Below are 22062 nucleotides of genomic sequence, written 5' to 3' on the forward strand. Positions count from 1 at the left end.
TTTCACATTGGATCACAATGTGAAAACATTCGCTGCAATGCAGCATTACCTGATTTGGTCATAATGAAATGGACATGTCATCATCATCATCATCATCATCATCATCATCATCATCATCATCATCATCATCATCTTGCAGCCGTGGCCGAGATATACTTCACAACACCTCCCCAGACGTCCTTACTGGTCATCGCTTTCGGAAGATCGCTGATATGAATCCCTGTGTCTCTGATAATAATGTCAGGGTTGGACAACTTCCTACCATGCTTTGATGTTAATGGTTTGTGCTTCCAAATGATGAGGGATGAAATCACCTGCTCCTTTGCTCAGAAGCAGTGACCTGTGGATTGAACCCTTCATTTGCTAGTTGTGTCAGAGATCAGTGGAAAGTTACGATGGATATCATTAAGCATGACACGATTCCTCCAATATATGTTTTTGACGTGTCGAAGGAGGTTAGTGTATGTTCCATCAAGATGCCTTTGCATTTTTTCACTGAGAGTCTATGTTTCAGAGCCATACAAAAGTATAATTTCAACGGTAGTCGAAGAGATTTACTTTTAACTTACCTGGCAAGTTTGATCACTAATTTGTTATAGGCTGTCCAGGCTGTCCCTTTCCTGATCTGGAAGCCTTTTCCCCAAGTCCATTATGTATGAACCCAAGTAATTAAAATCACTTACAGGTTTTATGTTCATTCCAGAATTATATTGGACTAGCCGAAACCCCGTCACAGACGGATTCTGTTCCATGAGCCCAATATGACAACCAGTGGCGGCTCTTGTAAGAGCCGGATCCCATGTACTCCATGGCCTTACCTAATGAGGCCCACAAAACGTCCTTGTACATGACATTTTTGGTGTGCACTACTCCTTGTGAAGAGTCCCCTGATTTGTGCACATGTCTACTTTGATGTACACCGTGTCAAAAACTTCTCAGGTCACAGTACCGAGAAAAACGTGACGTGACCACTAGGAGGAGCACAAAATTGGTCCTTCAGTATTAATATATAGATAGAAGATAGATACAATGTTTCTTGTTACATTTTTTTTGTGTCAAATTCACATTCTGAGGTAGTCAGCATGTGCAGAAGAGGGTTTGACATTGCAGACACTATTTTCGAGGAGTGGAATTACACCTCTCAGCGGTAACGGTCTGTCGACGACAGACGTAATGACGTCAGCGAATGACCGATGATGTCATGACGTCCTTACGCCTCTCAGCGGTGACGTCACACGTCGCCATGTAAACAAATGTAAAACGAAAAGTGTTTATTCTGCTTCAGAGTTGAAAGTTGACTATTGTTGACTATTGTTGACAGAGTTGAAAGTTGACCACTATGATATGTGCGATGCACTCTTACAGGTACGAAGTTTCTTTCAGTCCAGGCCACAGTACCGAGAAAAACGTGACGCGACCTCTAGGAGGAGCACAAAATTGGTCCTTCAGTATTAATATATAGATGGTTGGTGACTGAGAGTGTGTTAACTGTTCAGTTATATTTTTGTAAAGGTGAAGGCCTACTTGACTGACAGCTGTTTCTTCCGAGATAAGAAGCTCTTGGGCATGTTTTAGACTATTGGAAACAATTGTGATGTCATCAGCAAAGTCTCGATCAGTAATTAACTTTGTGGGATGCCTTTGGCTAGTTCTTGGGCTAATCATTATCCCTTTATCATTGCATGAATCAAGCGAAAGGCTAAGATATAATCTACAACTATAATTAATAGATAAGGTGTAAGGGTGTTGCCCTGAAGGATCCTCGCTAAAAATTCAGATAATTTGGTCTGCCCGTCCACTGGAAGAACAGACGTTTGGGTATTAGTGTATAAAAGTTTGATGGCATTCATGATTTGAGTCGGAATACCATGTAATCCTAAAATTTGGAACATTTTACATCTGTCAATAGAATCAAAAGCCTTTTGGAAGTCAATGAATATCATTGGAGCTTTCCTGTTTGAGTTTTTCATCTTCTGAACAATTCTTCGTAGGGGCAGGATTTGGGAAAATTTGGATTGACCTTTTCTGAAACCATTCTGGTTTGGATGAAGAATTGGTTCTAAGTGTGATTTTAGGTGATTTAATAAGAGCTTGTTGTATATTTTAGCTGCACTTTGTATAAGTGATATCCCACTGCAATTACTTGGCATTGTTAATCGCCTTTATTTAATCAGAAGCAGGACGTCGAGCTTTAATGGACATGCAATTACAGAGCATTTATCTCTGTCAGAGGTTTGCACCTCATCTGTGTCCCACGATGTTACACACAACATGGCATCAGGCTTCAAAGTTACTAAGTGGATGGAACAATGATGTATTGCCCTGACGAACCCTAAGAAGGGAAAAACTAATCAGTATCTTCGCTTTTCATCTGCTTCATGACAGCATTTGGCTTTGGCATTTTTGTACTGTGAGAGGCCCTTCTGGGGCCACAGTTATGATGTTGTTGTGACAATATCGTCATGGCATATGTCTAAATTGGGAAGCAGAGGAATCATCTTCATATATACAGTACATGTTCTGTGTACAAAATTTTCCTGTTTATTTTAGTCATTTATTTTTATATATAGTCAGAAACCAAAGGTTTACATTCAGCTAAACAAACTTCATGGAAGCGTTTGCTTCAAAGAGGAATACACAAGGAACTTGAATGCAGGAGCAGGCAATTTGGCCCATGAATCCTGCTCCATGAATACACAATGAAAGCATTTCCCCAAATCATGAAATAAAGCTCTAACACCAGTCAAATTTGGCAAAGATCTTTGACCTCTCCTATGTAGCTTTGAGGCAATAGGAAACTTTTTTATTTTCCAATTATGTTATTGGAATATAAATTGTATTGTTACCCTCGCCAAAGAAGAGGGTATTGCATTTGTGTTCATTTGTCTGTCTGTTTGTTTGTTTGTTTGGCCACACAGACATTTTGTGTTTTTCTCTGCAACTGTTTGTCGGATTGAGAGGAAATTTTCGCTATATGTGGACTACTCATGTGGAATGTTTTAATGATAATGATGACATCCTCAGTCACATGGTGTGGCAGCTATGAAGGAAAAACGGAAACACTTTAGACCTCTGTATCCCTGAAACCACACCAAGGAAAAAAATTAAACTTAGCATATAGCAAGAAATCCTCATGGGGCGTAACTGTGATTTTTTTAATGATGTCATTGGCACCTTCGTTATGACATCATAATTGCATATATAGAACGTTAAATCTAATCAGTATAAAAATTTTTGAGGGGAATCTATGGATAAAATGGTCCACAGAAAAAAAATTGATGATATCATCAGTCACATGATTTGGCAGCCATATTGTTTTTTTAATTTTAAAAAAAGCTCCAAAATATTCTCTGAAGTGGCTGTGCACAGATCGGGGCAAAACTTTACACATATGACTGCCTATTCATGAGGAACAAAAGGTTCACACATTTGATGTCATTGATCACATAGTTTGGCAGCCATGTTGCATTTACCCTAAAACCTCAAAAAAATCTTCTCCAAAATGGCAGAACAAATCGAGGGAAACCACATAAATGTTCCCCAATGCATGTGTGTACAAGGTTGTTAAGGAATAGTTGATGTCACATGGTTTGGTAGCCATATTGGATTTAAGAATAATATTAAATAATGTTTTCTCTGGACCTGCTTAATCAATTGTTGTGAAACTTCACAATTGTGATTCAGTAGTGATGGGGCATACATGTTTTAAAGTTCAACTTGAACACACATGGTCTGGTGACCAGAATTATTTAATTTTTTGATGTGGGGCTTTTTTGTAGTTGTTTTTAAAAAAAAAAATAAGGCTCACTTGGCTGTACCTGGATTGGTTTGAAGGTAGAGGAGTAACAGCTGAAATGCAAATCCTAGCCAGGTTTCTTCTGATAACTTAATCTTTTCTTTTTGCTTGTTTGGGTTCCTTCTGATTTCTCCGATACAGTACTGTACCTATTTGGTCTTCCATTTGTCTGAATTGAATTTATTTTAATCCCATTTTGAATCAAATTGAATAATAATAAAAAAAACCTCATGGGTCAGGGTCAGTTGTCCGATCAAAGCGTGGTTGCATCAAAGCGGGACGTCTTGGCAAAGTGGTTATTCTTTTCCAGAATCACTAGTCAGAATGCTACCAAATTTGGGTTATGACATTAGGCAAGGGTAGGGATGTCAAATTGTGGTGGTCATGCCGATCACCTAACTGGAAGTGTGTCAAAATGGCCGACTTAGTCAATTTTTGGGAAAAATTGCGTAAATTCTTTCCAAAATCTTCTTTTCCAGATCTGCCTGTCAGAATGCTCACAAATTTGGGTTACAACATTAGGACAGGGCCATGATGTTAAATTGCGGAGGTTGTTCTGATCACGTGAACGAAAGTGTGTTAAAATGGCAGAATTACAGTAGTAAATGCTTGGGAAATCGTGTAAATTCCTTCAAAAACCTTCCTTTCCAGACCCACCAGTCAGAATGCTACCAAATTTGGGTTGCAACATTACGCCAGGGCCCAGATAAGCAACAGGTCAAGTAGTCCTATTTTATACTTCTATCATCACACTTTTTTTTTTACTTCTGTCATCAGGTTCTTTTTTTTTACTTCTGTCATCACAGATCTTTTTACTTCCACCATCAGATTTTTTTTTTTTTACTTTTATCATCACATATTTTTTTTTTTTACTTATATCATCTGATTTTTTTTTACTTCTATCATCACACATTTTTTTTACTTCTATCATCAGATTTTTTTTTACTTCCATCATCACAGCTTTTATCATCTTTGAGCTTGATATTTGAGCTTTAAGCTATCACAGCTTGATATGTCTATCATCACACATTTTTTTTTACTTCTATCATCACTGAACTCACTTTCAGCAGTGTAGGAAAAGGTATAATGTTTGCTGTTGTAAATATGATGGACTTTATCCTGAGGTATCAGTCTGGAACCATATCAAAATCATGGAGTATGATATTATTCCATATATAGGGATGACACGGAAGGAAAATGGCCACCCATTCAATTCCCATTAAATAGCATTGACAGCACATTCAGAACAAAGGCAAGTTAATGGCTGAATCTTGTGTTCGAACCAAAGCCAAATTGAAAGTCTAAAGAAAAACAGAATGCTGAATTTGAGATAAACTGAATGGGAGGATCAAAGGATAGCTGCAAATTACTGTCTTCGAATGCTGTGTTAAAAATGAATAAGAATCAATAATGGAATGGTTACAGGTGGGATTTCACTCCCTTTGGTGGAATGGAAAGCACTTTACTGATTTCAATAGCAAGGATGTGCTGACAGTCTAGATTTGTGCATTCATCTTTTTGATTACCAAACTAATGAGAGTACCATACTAGATAAGAGTATGTTTGTTTGCTTTTGAAATTCATAATATCAAGAAGTTGTCTTAACACGTTTTCTTCATTAAAACACAAACTTCATTTGCAAATATTGTATTGTTCTGTGATGATAGTTAAGTTGGTGGAAGGATTGCCATTGAGCTTTGATCATTGACAGTGTTTAATTTTACTAAAAATCACCATTATCATGCATTGTCAGCAGAGGAGGAGGAGATCTCAAAGCACGCCATGCTTTGGATGAGGGACATAAAGCTGACTGCCCTGGTTGCATTTAGGTTGTATTTGTGGACAGAAACTAACCTCCAATATCTCTCATAAATCGTAGGTCAGTATGTGCCACATCCCTGGTCAAGTTATCTGCCTGTACATGTTTAATGGATGTTAAGTTGGATTAATGTGATTGGAAGAATGGGGTTTGTATCAAAGAATATGAGTAAACTGATAGATTAAGTTGTGGTATGAATAAAGCACAGGTATGACGGTCCAAATAGACTCCTGTGTAAATATTTCATAATACAGTATATCCTTTTGATCTTCCTGAATTATGATGTCAATATTGTGTATTTTTTTTCCAATGTTATGGCTATACTTGGTTGATCACTACAAAATTTGTTCATCCTCAACAGTCTTTTAGTATATGTATAATTTATGCCATAAACGTATTGCTACAAGGTATGGCTTCTGACCCTTTATTAAACCTTCGTGACAGGTACACCAGGAGATGACAAATGGGGTTTCTGGGACTCTTATTCAAATGAATGGGGGAAAAGGGAAAAACTTTCTGACTTAATCCCCAAAAGCCCAAAATAGGAGACTGATTTTCTCTCCACCTATCTCCTTCCCTCCCATACAAGCAAATGTAAAATTGAGACTGATTTTTTTCCACACCTATCCCCTTCCCTGCCATACAAGCAAATGTAAAATTTATACTATGAAAGATTGAGACTTACTGATAAAAGCACTTCTTCCCTTTCATATTTTCATTCCACTCAAAGAGCGAACCAACGAATATTTGCCCATGTTCTACTTTAGGGAATAACTTAATTTTCCTATAACATTCATTTCCATCGAGTATATTCACAAATAATAATTTGGAACTTGGTTCTTGGTATGAGTGTATTTGTTGAGCAGAAACGAAATGATAAACTTCTCTTAATGCTCTTATTTCACCACCTCCTGAGCCACATATCATTTTGAGATTGTAGTAAATTATTTTTCCATTGTTCAATTGATAACCATAAAAGTTTTCAGTCCATTCAAGGATATTTTTTTTTCTTTACATCCTCCAACTTATTTGTAATTAAATTTATCCGCTTATTTGTTTTATCTGCTTTTACCCCGGTTATTTCTTCAATAAGACTTATTTGATATTTCTCACATTCTTTATGTTTTCCATTTAAATACCAAGGTTGATTACATCTCCACTCTTTGGTTTGGTTATTTCTTGATTCTATCATTTATAAATCAGTAAAAAGATGGCGGTAGCCTGTTAAAATTCCTAACCCAATATCTTAACACTTATACTTATAACCATAAGGGAGACTATTGATTCCATTCTCTAAAATATATATTTTATCATCAAAAGCTCCTAATGCTTTCTTATTTATCTCTTCTGTATATAATTGATGTTTATAACTTCTTATTGTATTCATTTTTCTGTACTCTTCCTTCTTTAAGGTTAAACAGTTGTAATAATGTTTAAAGTTTATTGTTTCCTTTATTATATTTTTCTTTATTCCCTTGAGCTTCTATCACACCTTTCAATGTTATTATTATAAATATACGGAAAAGCATAAGACTGATCTCAATCCTATAAATTCACTCATGACCTTCCCACCCAATTCATCTTTAAACTTACCAATAAGCTTTTTATTCTTTGATGAAAGCAACATATCACCTGACGTATTATTACTTGTATCATATATATATATATATATATATATATATATATATATATATATATATATATATATATATATATATATATCAATCCATCCATCCATCCATTAGGACCATACTCTGTGCAGAGCGTTGGTGCCGCCGAAGCAGTCTCCTTGGCTATTGGGAACAATCCTGGATGGGTCGCCACTCCGACACAGTATACCAGCATGCTGGCACTCATTTTGCCGACCTCGGAAGGATGACAGGCAGAGTCAACCCCACCTGGTGTTAATTCAACAGATGAGCGGGATTTGAACTCAGGACCCTAGGATCCCAAGCCCACTACCTTAACCATTAAGGCAACACCAGGCATATATATCAATATTATCAATCATATCCTCATATATATCACTTGTCTTAATTTCTAATATAAAACTATCTGTATCCAAACATAACAATGACACATTATCCTTATACTTAGATTTTAAATTATTATAGGAATAGTCAACCATTAACGACTTTGACAAGTCAAGAATTGATGTTCCTATATAAATAGGTTTATCCATTTCAATACTCTCTTTTTTCAAATGAGTAGCACAAAAGTTCTCTGAAAACACCTCCGCTCACTCAAAACTTGGTCTATTAATTAACTTTGAAGCCTGTTTCCAAGATGTAGCAAGTCTTATGTTTTGTCGATTCCTAACATTTTCCATAGTCTTTCCAAATACAGCATTATTCATAAATTTATAAAAGTCCTTCTCAAAATCTGTTTTTGCTTTTGTTCTTCTTTTTGTATTTAAATCAATATACTTCTTTAACCAATGACTTTGTTTAAATTTCAAAATCCGATGAATTTTCCTCACTCTCAACCCAGCAGATAAATATTATCTCAAGTTCCTCTGATGCAAAACATAACTTTCTTTGTCATTTAATGTAGTAAGTAGTTTTTCTGGAGATTTAACTTTTATATTAAATGACTGTTGGTAATCACTTAACCATTCTCTTCTTGGACTTTCTTTATCAGGGGCATAAGGTAGGTCTTTATGTTTGTGATGAAGTTCTTCTGGATATTTTAAATCAACCTCAAAATAATGTCCAACTTCAACTTCATCCAATTCTTGTTGAGAGGAGACAACAATGTCTTGTAAAACTTTTTCATAATGTTTTTCTTTAACCCATTTCAGTTTTCCATAAGGTAAAGATTGAGACATAGCCCACCCATACAAATTGTTGGCATCATAATACATCAGGTAAGAGTTGTCCTCATTCTTATTATAATCAGGAAGATATTTGTTATTTGCTTTAGCATATCTCTTGGAACATATTTGAGATATTTCTCCTCTTTTACCCTTCTCTATCATTAAAAGCATATCTATATCACTGATTAATTCCAAATTCTGTTTTGTCATTTTTAGGTCATCTCTACCGAGATGACCTAATAAAGTCAGACCAAATGTCCGTCCGTCCGTACGTCCGTACGTCCGTCCGTCCGTCCGTCTGTACGCCCGTCAACAATTTTTCTTTCCAATCTAGATGAAACTTAGTATGTGGGTAGAGGTCGATGAGTGTTGCACAATGATATAACTTTTGTCTGGGTTCAAGGTCATGGACGAGGTCACGAGGTCACGTAAGTTATAAAAATCGCCATTTTCAAAACCTATCTAGTCTGCCATTCTACAAGATATTCGGCAACTGTTTATTGATTATGATAGTAAAAAATATTATCTTGTATCTAACTGGACAGATTTTTGAATTTCCATCCCGTTTGGCCACCACGTAACCTGGAAGATGGTCAAAAACACCTCCCGGTACAAAGAAAACTTTTTACTTCCGATCTTGATGAAATTTAGTAGGTGGGTAGAGGTCGATGAGTGATACCCAACGACATATTTTTTTCACGGATTCGAGGTCAGGATCAAGGTCACGAGGTCACGAAAGTTGTGAAAGTCGCCATTTTCAAAACCTATCTAGTCTGTCATTTTAGGAGATATCTGGCAACGGTTATTCGATTATGATAGTAAAAAAGATTATAGAGATGACCGTTACCCCCACACGGGGGTAATTTTTAACATAGCACTCCAAGCAAACCCGGGGCTGTGTAATAGTGAGCGGGGTCTAATCCTTAAGAATTTTTATTAGACAGACTGTTCTAAAAGTTTCAAACACATCAGCCAATAACAATACATCAGTATTAAGATACAAATCATGATATTCTCCAAGATTCTTTGTATTAAACTTCTCCCAAACCTTTTTCACTTGTTTATAATCTCTATTGGAAATATGAGTTTTATTCAACTTGCTGGAGAAACTTTCCCTTGAAGGAAGTTGTATTTCTTTAAACTGCTCAAATGAATCCATGTAGTCATCTGGATATATTCCCTTTTGTGATAAGAGATCAATCTCTTCTTCATTTGAGAAATGTGATTTAAGATTAGGTAAGTTTTTAATATTTGATGCTGAGTTAGATAATGGACTTGCCATAAACTTGTATGTGTCAAGAAATCTGATATGGGTTATTGGGGATGTTTGAATTGTTTTTGTGAATGAGATGTATTTTTGATCTGTGTTAGGAATGGCAGAAATATCTCCAGATGTCTTTGAAAATTCATTGATAAATAGACGTGTGTCATAGTGAGCGTTGTTGTGAAGAAAGGCAGGAATAAAGTTTGGGGGCTTGCAATTAAGATTACAATGGGAATGAGCTGGACCTCTATATTTTCCAGGAAGATGACAATGATCCTTAACTTTGACCTCTCCCTCAATTTTCTAATCACAAATATGACAGATACTGTTCTTTCTAAATTCCTTTTTCTCTCCCTTTGTTAATAACATTGGTTTATAGGTTTTAACCATTATTTCTCTGAGTCTTATGCAGTCTTTTTCCAATCGTCATACAAACTCCTCTGAGGCATCTTCTCCTCTATAAAGTTCTAACTTGTTGTATTCATCACCAACAGATGATTTGATATAATAATAGAAGCCACAAGGAGTATGTTTTTGACCGGGCGTAGTGCCATGCGCCTGTAATCCGGCTACTTGGAGGCTTGGGTTGGAGGATCGCTTGAGGAAGGAAGCTATGCGCTGGACCACGCTATGAGAGGGTGTAGGGCATCCCGGAATCATGGCGAAACCCAATCCTTATCCCTGTGTCGTAAGAGGTGACCAGGGTTGCGTCAGGAAGGGCATCCAGCATAAAACCTGTGCCAAATCAGTATGCGGATCATAACGGATGATCCGCTGTGGCGACCCCTAACAGGAGCAGCCGAAAGACGAACAACAACAACAACAACAAGGAATATGTTTTTGATATTTATTTGTGTATGATTTATTTGGATTTGGAGAAACAGTATTTATCTTTTCAAGGATACTTTTAAAATCAGCATATATCACAAACGGATGTTTTTTAGATTTGTTAAAATCTTTGAATGATATGTTTGAACCTGCTTTTGGTAAATTGATTACGGTTGATTTATGATTACTACAACATTTCGAATGTTGATTTAGTCGTTCTTATGTGTGAAAGAAAGTTGAGACATCTCTTACAAGGATACGTTTTACATTTTCTCTTGTATAGTTTTTATTTGGTTAATCTTGATAAATTTTTGATGAAAGCATCATGTGATTTTTCCTTTGAAGTAAAGTAGAGAAGGTCAATGTGTGTTTCATCATTTTTATAGTTGTTTGAAATTTTTCATTTCTGAACTTTGTTTGTATCCGTTAATCCATATACATTAACTGATAGATTATTCATTTTCTCAAATTTAGGAATATCTCTCAATGACATTGGAAACTTTAAATCTTTAACATTTAATGTATTCTCATATTTCTTATAATGTTCAACCCTTTCAGGTTTCCATCGTGGAGGATGTAAGTGAGCAAGAGCAGACCATAGAAAACATTTATTATCTTTGTTTTTAATATTAACAACCACTTTCTTAAGTTTTATCTCTTTTGGTAAATCAATATATGAAGAAGTATGTAGAGGATCGATCTGATTTTAAGATTTGTATATCCAAAGAGATTATTTTTGTAATAGCAAATCCACTACCTACTACAGTGTTATCAACATATTGTTCTTGTCTCTGGAGTTCATTGTAAACATCACATCTTACAAAATCTTGAAATGTGAGATAAAGTGAGGGTTTGTCATCATAGAGGGAGTGGTTTCATCGCCTTCTCTTCCCATATTCAATTTTACTCCAAAATAAAACTTAAAACTTTTCATTTCACAAAATGTGTTTTTAATTATAGTTTCAACACTTTGTTTAACCATATCAACAGCTTCCATGATCGAAGATGGCCCAGGGTCTTGAAAGTGAAACAATCTTATTTTTATATGTCCTTTAAATGCCCCATCAGTGTTTTCAATGGAGAATTTAGTGGCACCTTCCCATTCTTCATTGTTCTTGTGTTTGCGTGATTGAAGGTGTATATTATTAAAAAAAAAAAAAAGAATATCTATAATAATACGGACTATGCAGGTAACATATCTCATTTGAGTCTCTCTCAGCAACCGCTAGTTAAACACAAGGTCTGACCAGCGATAGCCAAGGATTCTCTGAAGAGACCTGGTAGCAAAGGAATTCAGTCTCCATCTCAGATCATTGATCAAAGTCCAAGTCTCACATTTGTAGAGCAAGAATGGAAGCACCAAGGACCTGAAGACTTCGACTTTCATCCTCCTGCGCAGGTACAGACAGTACCACACCCCGTGATCCAGTGAATCCATGACTCCCCAGGCCCGGCCCTGACATCTATTGATCTCTGGCTCACAATCAGCAGCGACATGAATATCACTGTCAAAGTAAGTGAATGTATCCATCACTTCAACATCCTAATCACAAGCAGGTACAGACAAGATAGCAGCATCCAAGATGTCATTGAAAGCCTGGATCTTAGTTTTGACAAAGGAAACCGATAATACCAGCAGCTCTGAATCCTCCTTCAACACCTCGAGGGCCCACAAAAGGATGTCCGGAATCTCTGCAAGGATGATCTTCATCATCTGCAAAATCAAGATCAGAGATCTTGACATTCTCAAAAGATGCACTACAGCTTGATCTCTCCAACATCCTCCCCAGAATCCAGTCCAGACAAGCGCTGAAAAGTGTGCGGGCTGGTACACACCCCTGACGAACTCCAGTAACAACTGGAAATAAGTCGCTGATGGTATCACCAGATCTCACAGCACTCTCAGTATCAGAGTATAGTTCAGAAAACAGATTGATCAGTTTTGGTGGCACTGCACAAAGACCAAAAATCCTCCAGAGGGCATCTTGATGCACTGAATCGACTGCTATAAAGAGATAAACATAGGCTGCAAGCAGCCCCTGCTGAAACACTCATCTGCATTCAGTGAGGACTCAAAGGGCAAGCATAAAGTCAATCATTGACCTCTTTGGTGTAAAGTGTAACCGCTCTTGTCGCTGGTGCTCAAGCTGATGGTGGCGAACCCTATCACGAATTATCCAAGCAAAGACTCTGCCAGACACTGAGAGCAACATCACCCCTCGGTAGTTGTTGCAGTCCTGGCAATCACCCTTCCCTTTCCAGAGAAGGACAACAAGGCCCGTCTCCCAGTCAGTTGGGATGATATCTGTGTCCCAGGCAGACAACAGAACTGCATGCAACGACATGAGTACAGCATTTCCACCAGCCTTGAGAAATTCAGCATGGATGCCACAGATCCCTGGAGCTTTACCCTATTTCAACTAATTCACCGCAGCCTGTGTTTCCACAAACAAAGGTGGATCACAGTTGATTGGAGGGTCAGCAACACGGATAGTAACCCCTGACATCCAACACAACAGCTGGTGGATCAGTCTGGTACAGCCGCTCAAAGTAACCAGCCCAGCAAGCCTTCACTTTGGACTCCTCTGTCAAGAGCCCACCTCCCTCCACTCTCACTGCAATACACCGAGGAATAGGATTCAAGGAACACAATGCATGAATTCCCCTGTAAGCTGGATGAGAATCACTTGACTACAGGTGATGCTCTACCCCCTCACAGATTCCTTGCACATAAGCCTCCTTCTCCACCCTGAGTGCACGTACAGCTTTATGCCTCAACTCCATGAACAGCTCAGCTCTGCCATCAAGCCTGGCCCTGTGACTCTGGTCAATGGTATCCAGTGTCCCTTGAGAGACAAAATTCTTCTTGACCCTATGGTGAGTTCCAAGACATCCACTGGCAACATCAAGGCTGGCACTCTTGAAGGCACTCCACAACTCTTCAGGATTCCCCCAAAGCATCCAGACTCCCCAGATCCCCACTCAGCCTGCTCACAAACTTCACAGCCACCCACTCATCCTTGAGTTTGGCAACATCCAGCCAAGGCTGAGAAGGTTCCATTATTCCAGATTTAAGCTGAAACTTCAGAGTTGCTACTACAAGCCTGTGGTTGGTATTGAGGAACTGAGTACTCCGGTAGACCCTACAGTTCTGGATCATCCTTGAGTGACCATCAATGAATGCATGATCAATCTCCTTTGCCACACCGCCAGCATTGGAATTCCAAGTCCAGCAATGAGCCTGTGGGCACTAAAACCATGATCCAGCCACACTAAGTCCATGACTTCTTGCAGGGTCAAGGAACTTAGTGCTATTCTGGTTCACAGTTCTCGAACCATGGGGACCAACACATGTCTCATAACTATCCCTGTCACTTCCAGTCGATGCATTGAAATCCCCCAAGACTGGAAGAGTATCTCACCTGGGGCACTGATCAACCACAGACTCGGTGTGGCATAAAATGCGTCCTTCACGGTGAGATCGCTCCCCTCATCCATAGCATATACAGAGACCAGGGAAACGACACTCAAGGAGTGACAAATCCTTAGTCTTATAATACGCTCGTCGACCGGTGTTACCTCAATTATCATTGGAGTTAGCTTATTGGACACAGCTACAGCAACTCCTTGGCCATGGTAACCATCAGAGTGACCATACCAACAGTAGGTGTAACCACCCGCATGATCTCACCACTATCCACTCTCCGAACCTCAAAGAGTGCTGCAACAGTGATGTTCAAACGCTTGAGCTCAGATGATAACAGAGACAGGTGATCATCCTCTCTTTGGGATAGGACTTTCCAGTTAACCACCCGAAGGGACCACCTCAGGTTAACCCAAGTAGACCACCTTTTGGTGGACGACACCTCAGCACCACCCCAACATACACAACCATAACCTGACCCTGGTTGGTTACTGCTTGGTTTTTCTCCTGTAACCAAAGAGCGGGGGTCCCAAAGTCTTCGCCCCAATCCCATCATCCAGTGAGCTGCCCTGCGGAGGGCAGATGCACATGAGGAACTGCAACGGAGTGGGTTTTCAATTTTCTTTACGTTTTTCTTGTGTTTTGCAGAGGGAAGGATTTTATGGTGGCCGCAATGCAAATCCTGCCACAAACCTAACCAGAAAAGGTAACCCAACTGCAGGAGGATGTCTGAAGACACAGTTGGGCACTAGATATGAATGGCAGTTTGCTCACAAAGAGCTCCTCCACCCTTTGAATCCATAGAAGGGTGATCGTTAAAACCCTTTTAACTACCGTCCTATTACTCTGACCTCCACTATTTCCAATGTCTTTCAAAGGCTTCTCAATTATTATTTCTCGAGCATCTCGAATCTCATAGTCTTCTCTCTGACCATCAGTATGGCTTTCACAAGGAGAGATATACCGGCTGCTTGCATACCTCTACCATTTGTGGACCACAAAATACTCGGCAAGCTACTACATCACATTATTATTGTGTGGAAGTTGGCAACTCAATGGTGGGCCGTTATGACGTTTTGTTTTTCTTTCCTTTCACTGCTAATCTCTGGAATTATTTACCTTCTCATGTCTTTCCCAATAGTTTTGACTTGTCCCTTTTCAAAAGACAGGATTTCGAGTTACCCAAAAACTCTTAAATTATTTTTCCTTCCTTCAGTTCTCTATTTCTTCGGTTATTTTTGTTTCATTTAAGGTCTGGCCTTGATGAGGATGGTACAGTCAATGACTTGAGCCTTTAACGTAAACAAAAAACATCCTCAAACAGTGATGTCTCTCTCTCTCTCTCTCTCTCTCTCTCTCTCTCTCTCTCTCTCTCACTCTCTCTCTCTCTCTCTCTCTCTCTCTCTCTCTCTCTCTCTCTCTCTCTCTCTCTCTCTCTCTCTCTCTCTCTCTCTCTCTCTCTCTCTCTCTCTCTCTCTCTCTCTCTCTCTCTCTCTCTCTCTCTCTCTCTCTCTCTCTCTCTCTCTCTCTCTCTCTCTCTCTCTCTCTCTCTCTCTCTCTCTCTCTCTCTCTCTCTCTCTCTCTCTCTCTCTCTCTCTCTCTCTCTCTCTCTCTCTCTCTCTCTCTCTCTCTCTCTCTCTCTCTCTCTCTCTCTCTCTCTCTCTCTCTCTCTCTCTCTCTCTCTCTCTCTTTCTCTCTTTCTCTCTTTCTCTCTCTCTTTCTCTCTCTCTCTCTCTTTCTCTCTTTCTCTCTTTTTCTCTCTCTCTCTTTTTCTCTTTCTCTCTTTCTCTCTTTCTCTCTCTCTCTTTCTTTCTCTCTCTCTTTCTCTCTCTCTCTTTCTCTCTTTCTCTCTTTCTCTCTTTATCTCTTTCTCTCTTTCTCTCTTTCTCTCTTTCTCTCTTTCTCTCTTTCTCTCTTTCTCTCTTTCTCTCTTTCTCTCTTTCTCTCTTTCTCTCTTTCTCTCTTTCTCTCTTTCTCTCTTTCTCTCTTTCTCTCTTTCTCTCTTTCTCTCTTTCTCTCTTTCTCTCTTTCTCTCTTTCTCTCTTTCTCTCTTTCTCTCTTTCTCTCTTTCTCTCTTTCTCTCTTTCTCTCTTTCTCTCTTTCTCTCTTTCTCTCTTTCTCTCTTTCTCTCTTTCTCTCTTTCTCTCTTTCTCTCTTTCTCTCTTTCTCTCTTTCTCTTCTTTCTCTCTCTCCTTCTTTCTCTCTCTCCTTCTTTCTCTCTCTCCTTCTTTCTCTCTCCTTCTTTCTCTCTCCTTCTTTCTCTCTCCTTCTTTCTCTCTCCTTCTTTCTCTCTCCTTCTTTCTCTCTCCTTCTTTCTCTCTCCTTCTCTCTCTCTCTCTCTCTCTCTCTCTCTCTCTCTCTCTTTCTCTCTTTCTCTCTTTCTCTCTTTCTCTCTTTCTCTCTTTCTCTCTTTCTCTCTTTCTCTCTTTCTCTCTTTCTCTCTTTCTCTCTTTCTCTCTTTCTCTCTTTCTCTCTTTCTCTCTTTCTCTCTTTCTCTCTTTCTCTCTTTCTCTCTTTCTCTCTTTCTCTCTTTCTCTCTTTCTCTCTTTCTCTCTTTCTCTCTCTTTCTCTTTCTCTCTCTTTCTCTCTTTCTCTCTTTCTCTCTTTTTCTCTTTTTCTCTTTTTCTCTTTCTCTCTTTCTCTCTTTCTCTCTTTCTCTCTTTCTCTCTTTCTCTCTTTCTCTCTTTCTCTCTTTCTCTCTTTCTCTCTTTCTCTCTTTCTCTCTTTCTCTCTTTCTCTCTTTCTCTCTTTCTCTCTTTCTCTCTTTCTCTCTTTCTCTCTTTCTCTCTTTCTCTCTTTCTCTCTTTTTCTCTTTTTCTCTTTTTCCTTCTTTCTCTCTCTCCTTCTTTCTCTCTCTCCTTCTTTCTCTCTCTCCTTCTTTCTCTCTCTCCTTCTTTCTCTCTCCTTCTTTCTCTCTCCTTCTTTCTCTCTCCTTCTTTCTCTCTCCTTCTTTCTCTCTCCTTCTTTCTCTCTCCTTCTTTCTCTCTCCTTCTCTCTCTCTCCTTCTCTCTCTCTCCTTCTCTCTCTCTCCTTCTCTCTCTCTCCACCCTGTCTCTCTTTCTGATAACATGAACCAACTTTGAACCACTCAACCCAACTCTCTCTTCCTCATATGTAGTGATTTCAATTGTCACCATGCCAGTTGGCTGGATGTTGGTTCATCGACTGAAACTTCAGCAAAGGACTGATGTCACTCCATAGGGCTGACTAAATCTGTGAACCTTCCATCCTGGATTTCTGGCAATTGCAAATCATCCCTTCCACATTGAACGATAACCAACTTCCCTGCTAATGTCTCTTGTTCTTCCTCCGCACAAAGTGGTTCAACTGATTGTGTGATAATGAGAGTCAACTTCTCTCTGGCTATTCTCAGAGAGCTGCCTCAGCGCCTGCAAGTCTGGCACTTCACTCACGCAGATTGGCAGGGACTGCAAGCAGCGATCTCTCTTCATGACTAGTCTCCAATATCTATGACCCCTGATACTAACTCTGCCTGGAAATTCTTCAGCAGAAACTTGCTCATGTACAAACCCATCTCATGTCATCTTCAGTTGTCATACCTTTCTTCCTGCCCATGGTACACTGAATCCAGTGGTGAGGCATTTGCCTTGAAAAAACTCACCTTTCTTCCTGGATTGCAAACTCAACTGAACGCAATCTCAGGTCATTCCACAAAGCCCTAACAATTGTGTGTCAAGGACAGCCAGAACAACAACATCTGTCTAACCTCAAAAAATAACTTTCAAACTTGACTCCTTCTTCTAAAATCTGGTGCTAGCTGTCTCTGGAATATATCCCCCTCCCCAAGGCTCACTTCAAATGGTGACACAGTCAACTCCGCTCATCAGAAGGTGAATGCCTCAATTCTGTGTTTGCTTCCAAATGTTGTCCCCAACTCCTCACTCTCTTTAGCCACCATTCTTAGTCACAACCTCCTGCTCCTGGACTATGTGTCTTTTGCCCCTGAGAAGGTGGAGGAGTTTAGAGCAACCCTAGACTCTGATTCTACAGCTGGACCGGATGGTATCACCTCACACGTCCGAAAAAAAACTTGCTCTGCTGCTCTTGGACATTTTCTTTCTGCTCTGTTCAGCCTATCATTTGCCATCAGTCATCTTTCTTCTTCAGCCAATATCAACACATTATATAAAGAACGTGCAAAAACTGTTCCCATTAACTACAGACCTATCTGCTTACTTCCAATCTTCAGCAAGGTCATGCAATCCATCATTGCAGTTGACATCAAATCTTTCCTTTTCTCCAATGGCTTGATTTCAGATCATCAGTTCAGATTCAGACCAGGTCACTCTGCCTTGGACATGCTGCTTCTGCTCTTCCAACATTGGATGGAGGTCCTCAATGTCAACATGAGATCAGGGCCATCTCTCTAGGCATATATCGAGCATTTGATACAGTTTGGCACCCCGCCTTGCTCTCCAAACTCTGCAATGGCGTCCAAGGCAACTTCACACATGGCTTACTGATTTCCTCTATTCTCGTTGCCAACATGTGGCTCTCAATGAAAGCCACTCATCTCCTCTCGCTATGAAAGCTGGAGTGCCTCAAAGCAGTGTTCTGGGCTCAGTCCTATTCCTGATCTTCATTAACGATAGCTTTGACTGTTTGGAAAATTATTTTTATCTCTTTGTTGATGACTCCACCCTCTGCGGTAATATACCTCATCCTTCTGAAATGCAGGCAGCAGCTTCTCTCCTCTCTGCAGACCTTGATAGAATCAAGAGCTGTTCAAACACTTTGAATGTCTTTCAATTCTGACAAGTCTCACATTCTCACTGTCTCTCTAAAAGGACCATTTGACAAACCCTTCCATCGATTTTCTTCACAAGCCTCTTGAAGTTCAGCAACTCACACTTTTGGGCCAAAGTTACGATTTTCCTTGGTAAAACCACACTTCGGAGTTTGCCTCCAAAGCCAGTCATCGACTGGGAATCACTCCTCCATCTTGCACATTCCTTCCTTGGCACAACTGAACTCTTATCCACCTACAATGACTTCTTCCACAGCTTGATAATGGAAAACCAAGGCCTTCAAGATCATTGTAATCTCCTGTGATGAAGCTGAGTATATGGGACTATTACTTTCACATCATAGACAGGATGGTAGTCTCTCTGTCTTCTGCCACCTCCTTTCGAGTCTTGCATCCTCTGCTATATTTGTGTTTTGTCCCACCTCTCCTCGGTTTCTGCAGGGCACATGCGGTATACTAGCATCCCACGTCTATTGAAACTCACAAAATCTAGAATCACTGCTCACCCCACTCATTCTTTCCTCCTTTCTCCACCCGTGGAACCAATTTCCACATTCTCTTCAATCTCGTCCTTTCCTCCAACTCTTCAAGACAGCTGTTCGCCATCATTTCAGATAATCCCCAACACAAAATAAGGATTTTTTCTACCCCCCCCACCCGTTAATTCCCTCCCCCACCCCCAAGCCCACCTCTTTCCAAGTTTTCATATTTTCAGGTTTTTCCTCCTGCCAGTTTGCTTCTGTATCCATCTTGTCGAACCCATATCCTCCCCTCACCCTAATTCTTCCCCACATCACTTGTTTTTCCAGGTTTCCCTCTATTTGTCCCTCCACCCTGCTGGTGGTGTTTCCCCCCTCCCCACTCTCTTTCTATAATTCCTTTTGTTCTGTTACGTCCTGATCCATTCTTTGTTCTAGCTCCTCCACGAGCGTCGACTTTGTATTAAAATAGAAAGCAATGCAATGCTGGATGGGTCACCACTCTATTGCAAGATACTCGAGTGAATGTGGCAGATATTTTGAATTTGGCCAAGGTGCTTACAACTCGCCTACTCTCCAGGAAAGACACAGTGGAATCTTTAACATCTACCAAAGTACAGTGCCGGCAGACATGTCCCTCAGCTTAACATCAATCTGACAGATGGCACACACCTTGATGCCGCGCCGTGCATGTGAAACACTGGGATGACAGTATATAGCTGGATCAATATTCAAACCGTGGCGAGCTAACTTACAGGCAAGTGTGCATACTTCTGAGCTCTCCAGCCAGCCCAGATATAATCAGTGCGGAAAAATGCACTTGGCGTTTTTTGGACTGTTGTGAGTATCTCGTTCCGAGAACATTTTGCAAGCCCCACCTCGTGTATGATTGAAATAGGTGTCTCATTAGTCATATGGAGTCAGGTGTGCATGAAATTCAAGTACATTCATTGGGCCAAACTATCCTTGCCAAGGCCCTGTGAGTTTTCAACACAATCACTGAAACACCATTTCCTTTTTGCCTAGGTCTCAATCAAAAGCAATTGCTTTCTCGGCAAGAATCTGTATCGACTGAGTGGCATTTTCCTATCGACTGCATTGCACACACACAGCTCGCAGACATTTCCTTTTGACTGCTTTGTGATTGAAACCTCCAAAAGCCACGTAAACACATTTATGAATGACATTCTATGTTATATTTTGTTGCGCGTTATAAAAGTAGATTAGAGGAAGTTGCTTTTGATTTTTTTGGGGGGAAAAATCAATCACGACAGCAGACGCGAACGAAGAAAATTAACATACAAATTGTGATAAAGCATGTAGCATGCACACAGTTCAATGTTATTATGACTTACACAGGTGTAATGAACAAACCTTTCCCATCTCCAGGTCCTTTGTTGCTGGATGTGCCGAGAGGCCTGTACTTGTTACAAAATCCTGAAGCAATGGACAGGAACGCGTTAATGGAGTGCATGAATCGCAGTCACAATCTCAGTAACACAGTCTCTCTCTCATTTGTAATTTGTAATCACGACATGAATATTCAACGAGGCTCCAAAGAACATCACATTAATCCAAGACAATTGCAAGATGTATTGTTTAATCTGCAAATGGGTGTGCATTGGCAGACGCCGCTCTTTGGTTCATAAGAGTGAGGATCGTTATTTCCTTTCTCCTGAAACTGTCGCGCTCACGCTTCGCTGCCATGTTCCTCTCGACTTCATTGCCTTGTGACAACGGAAGGCCTCAGTGGACCGGTTTTCTCATTTGTCCGTTTTTAAACCCAATTTGCTGCTGTTTGTTGCTTTATTGATTCGAAATTAATTTCAGGACTGTATTTCAACGTAACTTGGCTGGACTAATCCCGGGGTTGTACAAAGTCTCTTGAGTGGTTCCTCTCAATCTTCAGCGCCATTACTATAACCATCCTATCGGTTCTTTCTCTGACCACAAATCCATATCCGTGTGCCTTTTTTGTTGAATTTTTCAATGAATAGGAATGGATGTTATACCAGTGAAGGAAAAATTGTTCACAGTGATTAATCTCATGGTTTATGTTTAACTGACAGGGACAAGAGAAATGTAAGCCTTATGTTAGGCCCCATGCTAGGAAGGGAGTGAAGAAGGGGATGGATGCTTGACAGTAATGTGTACCGTGGTGGTGTTAATTAGGTCATTGTGCACAATTAATGATAGTCCATGGGCTCACTTCGTTAACTCATCCCACAGCTGAGCGACACTTGCTGTGCTGGTTGAGGCAGTGATATGTGGGGTGTTTCTGCCCTGCAGGCAAACTCGGAGCTGGTGCACAAGCAGAACCTGGCAGCCATTTTCGCCCTCGACCTGGAAAGAGGCAGAAACATGGTGCCTGCAACATGGATGGTGAGATGTTGAAAATATTTGCGTGTCATATATATAATTGTGAATAAAGTTTGGATGTTACAAGGGTGAGAGGTGAACATAAAACTTACAATGTTGATGTCTAACTTGCATGTCGAAAGACACAATGAGGAGAAGTAAGTTATGTTTATTTCTCAACATCTGTCAAGCAGTACCTGGAATCTTACATCGCTTTCACCTTATCGCCAGGTGCAGCTTGTGGTAGAATTAATGACTGAAAAAATAGAAACGCATTATAGCCCTTTACTTATACTTAAAGTATTGAACAACCTATTTGATCTGATCTAATCTCGAACTGAAGGATAAACATCATGGAATGGCATGAGACGACCACAGAAGTTGTTGTCCCAAAGAAGGTAAACCTGTACCTGGACCCCTACAAAACGGTGTACCATACCCTAAAGTGTTAAAACAAAAACATGGTAGTACCACATAGTAGAAGCATACAGAAGCCACACCAAATCAAATC

General features: G+C 39.9%; 1 protein-coding gene across 9 annotated transcripts in view; it reads left to right on the plus strand.

Moving 5' to 3' along the window:
* LOC147034598 (roundabout homolog 2-like) overlaps nt 1-22062 on the plus strand; it is a 543037-nt gene that overhangs the window by 515280 nt on the left and 5695 nt on the right. For all 9 annotated transcript variants that reach the window (XM_085885859.1, XM_085885845.1, XM_085885805.1 and 6 more), the window contains one exon: nt 21483-21575. In XM_085885859.1, the coding sequence (XP_085741985.1) occupies nt 21483-21575 (93 nt within the window). The remainder of the gene's footprint in view (nt 1-21482; nt 21576-22062) is intronic.

The sequence above is a fragment of the Eptatretus burgeri genome, chromosome 1 (genome assembly GCF_056783735.1).
Source record: "Eptatretus burgeri isolate ZD-2024b chromosome 1, Ebu_testis_v1, whole genome shotgun sequence".
NCBI classification, from domain to species: domain Eukaryota; kingdom Metazoa; phylum Chordata; class Myxini; order Myxiniformes; family Myxinidae; genus Eptatretus; species Eptatretus burgeri.